The following is a 12,077-nucleotide window of genomic DNA, read 5'->3' as shown; positions in this document are numbered from 1 at the left end:
TTGCAGGGACCTGGATGAAGTTGGAAACCATCATTCTCAGCAAACTAACACAGGAACAGAAAACCAAACACCACATGTTCTCACTCATAAGTGGGAGTTGAACAATGACAACACATGGACACAGGGAGGTGAATGTCACACACTGGGGCCTGTCAGGGGGTGGGGGCTTAGGGGAGGGATAGCATTAGGAGAAATACCTAATGTAGATGACGGGTTGATGAGTGCAGCAAACGACCATGGCACATGTATACCTATGTAACAAACCTGCATGTTCCGCACATGTATCCCAGAACTTAAAGTATAACAATTAAAAAAAAAAAAAAAAAAGAGCTAGTGGAAAAAAATAAGTAAATAATTAAATGCACCTGGAGTAGAGGTGGTCTTTCTAAGCACTAAAGGCAGAAATAATGAAGAAAAAGATGGATTTTGTTGATTAAAAAATATTCAGAAGGGCTTACTTTTTTTCCAAAGAAAAAAGCTTAAAAAAACAAAAAAGGAAGCTATAGTAATAAAACAATTTTTTTGCAGTCAAACACAACTCACTAAGCATTGATAATCAGAACAGATAAAAAGTTTCAAATTAAAAGACCAATTTGGTGATTTTAAAAAATGGTCAGAATTAGAGGAAAAAGTAGTATTTTTAAAGGAGCTATAGAAGACTTATAAACTAGTGAAAAAATGTTCTAATTAAATAACCAAGACATGATGTCAAGTAGAAATTCTCATTCTCATGTGGTGGGTGCACGATTTCTGAAGGACAATTGCATAATTTGTATCAGACTTAAAAATGGATATATTCCTGTCCCTTGACCAATAATTTTAGGGTTAAGAATTTATCCTCAGGAAATAATTATGAATGCATGCTATGGTTTAGTATATTCATCACAGCAGTATCTATAACAGAGAAAATGGTAATAATTTAAATGGACATAAATAGAGAAATGAGAGAATAAAAACATTAAGAATGAAATACTACACATATCTCTAATATGCTATACAAAAACAAGTATAGGTAAAGAAAAATGTTAAAGATGTAAGTTTTTAAAAGAAGGTCAATAAATGCTAGTTACAACAAAATTTATTTTTAAATACATGCTTTTGCATGTGCACATCGATATATGCCCCAAAAAATGAAAAAAATAACAGTATTATTTAATTATAGGTGATTTTTGCTCCTTTTTTTTGTATTACACTATGCAAATTTCATTCAAATAACTTCTATTACTTATGTTACTAATAAAAACGTAATGATTTTCAAAGTGTACTGCACGAGGAAGATAATATTTCCTTGAAAAACTTGAATTTAACAAAAATAAAGTTTGGTGTTTTTGTTTTGCATTCATCCACAACACACTGATGACTTGCAATGTTCATTTCCATCATACATTCCTTTCTTCACTTCCGTCACACTCACACAGCTCATGGCATGATCACGCTGTTCATGAGCTTTTTTCTAAACTGAGAATAGTCTTTCCAGTGTCTACTATCTTAACTTTCTCCCAGCTGTCATCTCCATAGAGCATTCAAAGTAAGTAGGAGTTGTGTCATCCCACAACCTCTCAGCGCCTTCTCCTCAAGGCCCACAGCAAACGTGTAGAGCTGTAGAGGATGTGAAACTGATACTTGTGGCTTTATATCAACATCAGTATTGATTGATTATAAATGATCACAGTATTGATCTTTATAATCATCACTTCCCACTAGTATACTTGCTTCTTTCTCAGGAAAGAGTTAGGAAAACAGAATGCCTTGTTAAAAGAGCCACTCATGTTCCATTCAATTCTTTGTCTACTGCAAATAATGTGCCTACTGCAGAAGCCAGAACCAGCAAATCAACTTTCTAATCTCTGTGATTTCAAAGTATACAGCTAAAGAAAACTCATGTATTGATTTTTTAAAATTCTATTCCTATGTTCTTTACATCTGTAAGTTTGCAATAGAAAGGTTAGTTATTGGTTTTAAAATGTTATTGAAGAAGAATTAAAGTCAGCACAATTCTTTGTAAATACTCTGTAAATATGTGTCATTGATTTTGAAGGTGGTGAATTAGGCTTTTAAGTACTATATTAACATAACACCTATAAAGTCCTCGATGATCCATGAATGTAATGCCTTTGGAATCAAGATAAAAATATCTTATTAAATGAGCTGTTTTACAAATAATTCCATTAAAAAATGGGCAAAGAAAATGAATAGACACTTTACTAAAGACATACTAGCAGCCCACAACACATGAAAAAAATGCGCAACATCACTAACATTAGAGAAATGCAAATTGAAACCATAATGAGATACCATCTCACACCATTCAGAATGGCTATTATTAAAAAGTCAAAAAATAACAGATGTTGGCAAGGTTGCAGAGAAAAAGGAACACTTTTATATGCTGGTGGGAATATATATTAGTTCAACCTCTGTGGAAAGCAGTTTAGAAATTTCTCCAAAAACTTCAAACAGAGTTCTGATTACTGACCCAGAAATCTGATTACTGGGTATATATGCAAAGGAAAATAATTGTTCTACCAAAAAGATACATGCACTCATATGTTCATCAGCACTATTCACAACAGCAAAGACATGTCATCAAACTAGGTGCCCATCAGTGGTGGACTGAATAAAGAAAATGTGGTACATATACACCATGGAATACTACATAGCCATAAAAAAGAATGAAATTTCCTCTGCAGCAACATGGATGCAGCTGGAGGCCATTATCCTAAGTAAATTAATGCAGGAATGGAAAATCAAATGCCACATGTTCTCACTTACAAGTGGGAGCTAAACATTGGGTATGCATGGCCATAAAGATGGGAACGATAGACAATGGGGACTAGCAGAGGGGAGAGAAACAGAGGGAGGCATCAGCTGAAAAACTACCTAGTGGGTACTATGCTCACTACCTGGGTGATGGGATCATTCATACCCCAAACCTCAGCATCACACAATATATCCATGTAACAGACCTATACATGTACCCCTTAATCTAAAAGTAGAAATTATAAACAAAATAAAATATAATCATTGTTTTAAAAATATGTTTTCTTAGGACAGAGAAGTGGATAAACAACGCAAAAAAAGAAAATGCTAGACTTAATATGAAATGGAGGGTCATGGCATCCACCCAGATCGCCCAGAACAAATGTCATGTTACACTGGCATCATGCTGGTGTTTCATCTGAACTGCAACTTACTTTAGCCCAGGAAATTTCTGTATCCAAGTCACCAAGCAGACCTTCTGAAGTGGACTTCTGCACCAATTCAGCTTCAGTGGCAGAAAGCCACTCAGAGAGAGAAGCAGCCTCTTTCTTCATTTTCCGGGCCAACTGTGATGCTCTTTCCAGATCCTGTTTTCCTTCTGTCACCTGGGACGGAGAGAGAGACAGGGCGAGACTGAGCGTGAGATGAGAACGAACATAAACGGGAATGAATCAGGATATTAACTAAAGATGCAAACTGATTCATATATAACCCCCAAGACATACATAACCTTTGTCTGTAGCACCTTAGAATCCTCTAAGCTTGCATTTCTGCAAGGAGGCAATATACTGTAGTAGTTAAGGACCAGGCAATCCTGGGTTTTCATCTTAGCTCTATCATTAATTTCCTAAGTGACATTTGTAGAGATGTAGCCCTCAAAATATTGGTATGAGGATGGGCGCAGTGGCTCATGCCTATAATCCCAGCACTTAGGGAGGCCGAGGCAGGCAAATCTCTTGAGTCCAAGAGTTTGAGACCAGCCTGGGAAACATGACAAGACCTTGTCTCTACAAAAAATACAAAAAATTATCTAGTGTGGTGGTGCATGTGCCTGTGGTTCCAGCTACTCAGGAGGCTGAGATGGGAGAATCGCTTGAACCCTGGAGGCTGGGGCTGCGGTGAGGCGTGATCCTGCCACTGCACTCCAGCCTGGGCAACAGAGCAAGACCCCATCTCAAAAAAAAAAAGAAAAGAAAAGAAAGACTGTTATGAGTATTAAGTGAGAAAAACACATATAAAAAGGGCTGAAACAAAGTTAAAAATCACTAAATAGTATCTATTATAATTTTGAACAGACGATATCTTAGAATCCTCTCCACAAAGGAGTTTGTTTAAAAAATACTGTATTATAGCAATCTGAGGGGAAAATGGCACCATTTTCACAATTATATGTTTTATAATTAACCAAATAAACTTAAAATACAGTACATTACTATGCATCCTAAACCTTATTAATATTTCGCTCTTACTGTTGTTGACAGAAAGCAAATGAACTTAACTAACATTTACCAAGCTCTTAATGCAGCTTCTGTGTTGTGCTAAGGAATCTTACACATGTATGCAATAAAAATTCACAAAACCACTTTCTACTTTATGGATAACGAAAACGAAACTTAACGAGGTTAAGACCGGCAAGGAGCAGTAGATCATGCCTGTAATTCCAGCACTTTGGGAGGCCAAGGCAAGCAGATCACAATGTCAGGAGTTTGAGACCAGCCTGACCAACATGGTGAAACCCTGTCTCTACTAAAAATACAAAAATTATCCAAATGTGGGGGCGCATGCCTATAATCGCAGGTACTCAGAAGGCTGAGGCAGTAGTACTGCTTGAACCAGGGAGTCAGAGGTTGCAGTGAGCCGAGATTGTGCCACTGCACTCCAGTCTGGCAACAGAGTGAGATTCCATCTCAAAAAAAAAAAAAAAAAAACAGGTTAAGGCCAAGGCCGGGGTGGTACAATCTTTGGATTGAGCCATGCCATTCTGGCTTCTACCTCCATCACTCCTCAGACATTGCCCTTGCTAAGTTCAATACTGACCCCAGTGGCAACTGATCCCCTGGCTTCCCAGACCTAGCACTCGCCTGTGTGCCTACCACGTCTTGCTACTTATGTTAGTTTCTTTGGCAAGCTCATCTTCCTCAGATTTCTTACTAAGTGATACAATTCCTAAGACCTGGTCGAGGGCCCTCTTCTTTCACTATATCCTGTTCCTAGACAATCTATCATCCCTGATTACTTTAATTACCACCTCTATGCTGATGACTCATAAAATCCACCTCTTCAGTCCAGATATATTCTCCAGACCTGAATAATCATGTGAGTACCCGACATTTCCAATTAACATTCTCAAAGGTACTTAAAATGTCAACATGTCCAGCCAGGTGCGGTGGCTCATGCCTGTAATCCCAGCACTTTGGGAGGCTGGGCGGGCAGACTGCCTTAGCTCAGGAGTTCGCGACCAGCCTGGGCAACACGGTGAAACCCCATCTCTACTAAATACAAAATTTAGCCAGGCATGGGGGCATGCATCTGTAGTCCCAGCTACTCCAGAGGCTGAGGCAGGAGAATTGCTTGAACCTGGGAGGTAGAGGTTGCAGTGAGCCGAGATTGCACCACTGCACTCCAGCCCGGGCAATAGAGCAAGACTACATACCAAAAAAAAAAAAGTCAACATGTCCAATACATACCTGTGATTTCTGCATGCTTCCTTTTTTTTTTTTTTTTTTTTTTTGATGGAATTTTCACTCTTGTTGCCCAGGCTGGAGTGCAGTGGTGTGATCTCGACTCACTGCAACTTCTACCTCCTAGGTTCAAGCGATTCTTCCTCCTAGGTTCAAGCAATTCTTTTGCCTCAGCCTCCCGAGTATCTGGGGTTACAGGCACACGCCACCACACCCAGTTATTTTATTTTATTTTATTTTATTTTATTTATTTATTTTTGTATTTTCAGTAGAGACGGGGTTCCACCATGCTGGCCAGGCTGGTCTCGAACTCCTGACCTCAGGTGATCTGCCCCCTCAGCCTCCCAAAGTGCTGGGATTACAGAAGTGAGCCACTGTTCCTGGCCCTCTATCTTTTCTTACAGCACCCATCTCAATGACCACACTATCCACATCATCAAGCCAGAAACCAAGGAGTCATCCTTCTTCTCTTCTTCTGCACCAAGTCCTGTTGATTTCACTTCCTACATATGTTTGAAATCAGTTCCCTCACTCCATCTCCACTGTCCATCCTAGTTGAAGGTACGACCATCTTTCACCAAGAGTACAACAATGATTTCCTAACTGGTCTCCTCACATCCACTCCAGCCTCTCTCCAATTCCTCTTCCAAACTGCAGTGAGTAATCCTTTAAAAGACATATCTGTGTATGTGATTTCCCTACTAAAATCTGTGCAATAACTGCTTAAGACACAGATTTAAATCTATAACACAAACTCTATGACATTGGCAAGAATTCGTCTCATCCCGTCTCCCTAGCACCATGTTCCCCACACTGGCTCTCTCTGCTCTAGCCACATAAATGTGCCACACTGCCTCCTGCCTTAGAGCCTTTATATATACTGTTTTATCAGTCTTGAAATCTCCTCTAGTTTCACCCAGGTTACTCCTACCCAGACTTCGAATCTCAGCTTACGCATCACCTCCTCAGGGAAGCCTTCCTAACCCAAGACTGGGTGAAATCCCTCTTTACCTATACTGTTAAAGAACCATGTACATTCTTCATAACTCTTCAGACTGATAATGTAACATCATCTCATGTAACTACTCAATATTTTCCTCTTTCACTACCCTAAGTTCCATTAGACAAAGAGATAATTTATCTTTTTCCTCACTGTCTCCTTTTCCCTCACTGTCTCTTTTTCCTCACACTCTCCGCACTGTATAATTCCCGACACAGAGTTAAGTCTCAATTAAGTGAAACTTTAAATGATTAAATCAATTAATACTAAAATTATAGTCACAATTGGAGAAGTAGTGCAAAAACCAGCAATATCATTCCATTCATAAAATGCCAAGTGAATAAATATAATAATATTTAATGAATAACCAGCTGTATAATTCCAAAAAGAAGCTCTAAGGTATGCGTTTCAGACATGTAATGCATCAAAATGTACCACATCGACAATTTAAACTTGAGGAAGTAAGATCAAAATCACGTAGAAAAAGCATAAACCGGTCATTCTGATTTCAACTGAAAACAAAATTTCAGCTGTTTTTCTCTGGGCTTATGTAGAAACTTCAATATTACCTCAACTGGAAGTAAATATTTCCTAACTGAAGAAGGATCCAAAATACCATCAAACATGGTTTTCCAATATTACCTATTAAGGTTTCACACTTCCACACATTCTTTACTCTCCTGGTTTCAGGACAAAGATTCAGTCACTCACAATAAATGCTCAACAACTCCTGCATGGATTTACTAAAATGCCCAAATTAGAGATATTTCTTGGCAGGATTTCAAATCCTGGTAGATTAATGTGAACTTCTTGCCACTGGTTATTTACTAGAGCCCTGATGTTTTAACATTTCTCAGTAGACTATTTAGGAATCTAAGGACAATAACTTGAGTTTTTACAGGGACTATTATTTCCCATTTTTCCTACATGAAATGGGAAAACATTAGGACTAAAAACAGAATGTTTATCACAATTAAAATTACACTTAGAAAAACCTTACATGTTATGACTAGAAAAAAGCCAACACTGGCTACTGCTATCCATTGAAATTTGGAATTATTAACATTGATTGTTTCTCTTGTATTTCGTTGAAGTACTAAGTCTACCACAATGAACATATATTACTTGTAGTTTCCTTAGAATAACTTATGGAATATCAGTAGCCATTGAAAGTGTAACTATCAGCTTGAATTAAATATTAAAAATAAAATTTTTTGAAAGAGTGTCTCACTCTGCTGCCTAGGCTGGAGTGTAGTGGCGTGATCTCAGCTCACTGCAACCTCTGCCTGCCAGGTTCAAGCAACCATCCCACCTCAGCCTCCCAGGTAGCTAGGACTATAGGTATGCACTACCATCGCTTTTTTTTTTTTTTTTTTTTTTAATTTATTTTGTTTTTGGAGGTTTTCGTTTGTATTTTTTTGTAGAGACAAGGTTTCTTCATGTTGCCCAGGCTAGTCTCAAACCCCTGGGCTCAAGCCATTACCCACCTTGGCCTCCCAAAGAGCTGGGATTACAGGCGTGAGCCACTGTGCCTAGCCAAAAATAAATTTCTGTGTAACTATGAATCACTGTAATATTAGCACGTACATTTAAAGAAATATAACAAAAATTACTACAATAAATTGAAAACACATATGAATCTCCTAGTTTTCAAACAAGCATTTTCCAAAAAGTGAAATTTAAAAATACATGAGAGAGAAAGAGAGAGAGAGAGACAGCGAGTGAGAGAGAGAGAGAGAGAGAAGAATGAGCTGTGGGACTGCTCTCCTTACCTGTGCGCCCAGGTCATTGTAAAGGACCTTCAGGGAAGTCAGCTGCTCATCCATCCCTTTTGGGTTGTCCGTTTGCTGTTTCTGGACAATATGTCTTCCTGTTTTAATTACAGTTTCCACTTCAAGTTTGACTTCACTCAAAGTTTTATACAGTTTCTTTAAAACAAACAAAGAAAAAGACAAATTACACACTGTGGTGACAACTTGCCAACTGGCATCATATCAGAAGACAGCTTACGCAGACTGACAGCCAAGACCTAACTATGGCGATCAGAGGCCATCATCTTTCTCAGATTTGGTCTGAAGGTCGAGTCAAATGAAATCAAGCTTGTAATAACTTCTTCAAATCTGACAAGAAAATAAACTAATAGAGTTGATGCTCATTCTTTTAAAATCTCAGACAAATGTTTTAAATGTTTATGAAAGTACTTGATAATATAAATATTTTTGCTACATAAAATGGGAAAACATCAGGACTAAAAACAGAATGTTTATCATAATTAAAATTACACTTAAAAAAATCTTGCATGTTATGACTAAAAAAAGCCAACACCGGCTACTGCTGTCTGTTGGATTTGGAATTGTTAACATTTATTCCTATTTCTTGGAGGTACTAAGTCTACCATAATTAGCATATATTATTTGTATAATAAAAAATACAAAACTTGATATATCAAGATGTATATGATTATAAGTAAACAGATTTCTGATGTAAATCAAAACCACAATAAGACACTGTCTCATACCAGTCAGAATGACTATCATTAAAGAGTCAAAAACAACAGATGCTGGCAAGGCAGGAGAGAAAAGGGAACACTATACACTGTTGGTAGGATTGTAAATCAGTTCAGCCCCTGGGGAAAGCAGTTTGGAAATATCTCAAAGAACTAAACACAGAATTATTATTCAACCCAGAAATGCTATTACTGGGTATATATGTAAAGGAGAATAATTGTTCTACCAAAAAGACATATGCACTCCCATGTTTATCACACCACTACTTACAATAGCAAAGACATGTCATCAACCTACGTGCCCATCAATGGGGGAATGGATAAAGAAAATGTGGTACAAATACACCACGGAATACTACACAGCCAGAAAAAATGAAATCATGTCCTTTGCAGCAGCATGGATGCAGCTCAAGGCCATTATCTTAAGTAAATTAACGCAGGAACAGAAAACCAAATACTACATATTCTCACTTATAAGTGGGAGTTAAACGATGGGTACACATGCACATAAAGATGAAAAGCAAAGACACTGGGACTCCAAAAGATGGGAAGGAGGAAAGGGGCAAGAGCTGAAAAACTACCCATTGGGTACACTGGGTACTACATTTATTATTTGGGTGATGGGTTCAGTCGAAGCCCAAACCTCAGCATCATACAATATATCCATGTATCAAATGTGCACACATACTTCCTGAACCTAAAAGTCTTCAAAAAGTAAAAATTAAAATAAATTTAAATATAAAAAAAGAAATCAGAGCTCTGTAGGTCAAATTCAGAGCTGTCGTCATCCTAGTTACCTGAAACCAAAAAGCTTTATTCTAAACAGCTTCTCTTGACATCATACATCATCATCTCAACATCTCATAGGATGCTGTCATGTAACAGACCCCTGAACTATGTTCCATGAAGTCAAGGACAGCACTTTCTCCAATTACCATTATGTCACAATAATCAAATAAATACTTATATACATGCACATATATATTAAAAGGTATCTTTTGTTTTGAAAAGCACAAAGAACTGACCCTATACCTCTCCTATCCTAAAGAGTCTCATCTTAAGTTTTGTGATTCTCAAGCAGAACACTAATTCTAAGATTGTGTCCCCTTAGCTACTTTATTTTTAAATTTCTATTCAATTGAATTATAAAGTTCAAGACTAAAAAAGTAATAAGGCCTTATATATCATTTCTTCTTTCCTATCTTAAGATTTAAATTTCTATTTGAACTTCTATTTTCCTAGAAAATGAAATTTTTATGATATCCATTGTAAGTATGGTTCTTCCAACTAACTCAAATTTATCCTTGAAAACTTTGCTTATTAGTCACATTCTGCTGAAGCCTTCCTAACTTCACATGGTTATTAAGACGTGTTTCTTTTGCTTTGGTTTTTGTTTGTCATCATGTTATATACATGTCTATTGCAGTTTCCTCTGCTATCTCTCTTATCCCTTCTAATGTCTTTGGAGGGAAAGACCACACTTCTTATTTTTTAACATGTTTTCCATCATCAGTTCTTATGTTTAGCACACTCTAGACTAGTGATCATTGGACACAATAGGCATGTACTTGCTAGACCAAGCCATAACAGCTGCTGAAAAAGCCACTGCATGTGCCAATCACCCAACAACCTCACCATACACTTGTCCAGGTGGGTCTGTATGACATCAGGGTCTACGTCCTTCACATCCAGAACATGAAGTTCTGCTTTCACGCCATCCAGCACACGCTTGCAGTCCAGCATGCGCTGTTCGAAGTTAGCAGGCTTCTGGAAAAGCTGAAACTTTGTGGACACCTCTCGGAGTTTCCTCTGTTTGCAGAAATGAAAATATGCAATTCCCATCAGGATGATTATCTCTCTCATCATGAGCATAACACATACTACTAAAAATTTGTACCATAAAGTACCCCAAAAAAAAAAAAAATTCAGTAATATGACCAAAAAAAAAAAATCCTAATGAAACTTGGTGAGGATACCCTATCGCCTAAGTGAACTGCACAGCCCAGCGTCAAAAATTACAACACTCAGTGTCTTAATCTCAGAAGTAATGGATTTGGATAAGAAATTTAGATAAAGCTGGCCTCACTGGAATTAAAACTTCATGTTCAAAAAGATTGTTCAGGAACCTAGAACTCAAAATGCCCTTCATCACAAATTCAGAGTGAAAGTCAATGTCATATCGACCATGAAAGAACTAAATGATGCATCCAATTCATGCTCAGCCTGCCCACAGTATCAGCCACACAATACTGACAGAGGCTCTGCATTAAAGAAAAAGTCTATACAAAGCTAACTTCTAAATCTGGCTCACTCTCCCGTTTCTCAACTCAATTATCAAAATCAGATTTAATATTTTTCCATCCATGCAGCAATTTGTTTCTGCTGTCCTGGGATGCAACCTTCAATACATCACTCCCATCCCATGGTTTACATCATAAAGAATATCAACGGTGCCCAAGTAATCAATTCTTTCTCTTTAAAAAAAAATAAATTCCCAACATGTTGAAAAGTAAAAGGAAGCTCCTGGCCCTCTTTACCTGTAGCACATCCATCTGACTTCCTCCTCTGGCAGTCCTACTCTCTGGGGAGGTCGGGGGCTGAGAACGCATATTTCTTCTCAACTCCTCTAGGGTTAGCTCATGGGCTGAGATCTCTGCTTGGATTTTCTACAAAGAGATTGGAAAGGGGAAAGGATGTCCTTTTGTTTTCTTAAGTATAAAAGGAGACAATACAAAAGTTCTATATCATTGTATTATACATGATATTGTATTTTACATAATGTTGACCTCCACAGAAGCTTTAATAAGTTTTTGTAGTCCGGGAGCGGTGGCTCACGCCTGTAATCCCAGCACTTTGGGAGGCCAAGGTGGGTGGATCACGAGGTCAGGAGTTCAAGACCAGCCTGGCCAAGATGGTGAAACCCCATCTCTACTAAAAATATAAAAATTAGCCAAGTGCAGTGGCAGGCGCCTGTAATCCCAGCTCCTCAGGAGGCTGAGGCAGGAGAATCACTTGAACCCATGGGGCAGAGTTTGCGGTGAGCTGAGATCATGCCACTGCACTCCAGCCTGGGTGACAGAGTGAGAATCCATCTAAATAATAATAATAATAAGTTTTTGCATAATAATAATAT

The 12,077-nt window shown here is 37.9% G+C and overlaps 1 protein-coding gene across 8 annotated transcripts in view; it reads right to left on the bottom strand.

Annotated features, from left to right (window-relative positions):
- LOC105465799 (utrophin) overlaps positions 1-12,077 on the bottom strand; it is a 579,736-nt gene that overhangs the window by 365,587 nt on the left and 202,072 nt on the right. For all 8 annotated transcript variants that reach the window (XM_071096556.1, XM_071096557.1, XM_071096560.1 and 5 more), the window contains 4 exons: positions 11,482-11,610; positions 10,580-10,753; positions 8,211-8,366; positions 3,192-3,362 (listed from right to left, as the gene is read on the bottom strand). In XM_071096556.1, coding sequence (XP_070952657.1) covers positions 3,192-3,362; positions 8,211-8,366; positions 10,580-10,753; positions 11,482-11,610 — 630 coding nt within the window. The remainder of the gene's footprint in view (positions 1-3,191; positions 3,363-8,210; positions 8,367-10,579; positions 10,754-11,481; positions 11,611-12,077) is intronic.

This window comes from Macaca nemestrina, chromosome 5 (assembly GCF_043159975.1).
Source record: "Macaca nemestrina isolate mMacNem1 chromosome 5, mMacNem.hap1, whole genome shotgun sequence".
In the NCBI taxonomy this organism is placed as follows: Eukaryota; Metazoa; Chordata; class Mammalia; order Primates; family Cercopithecidae; genus Macaca; species Macaca nemestrina.
This window is presented reverse-complemented; position numbering and strand designations above follow the sequence as displayed.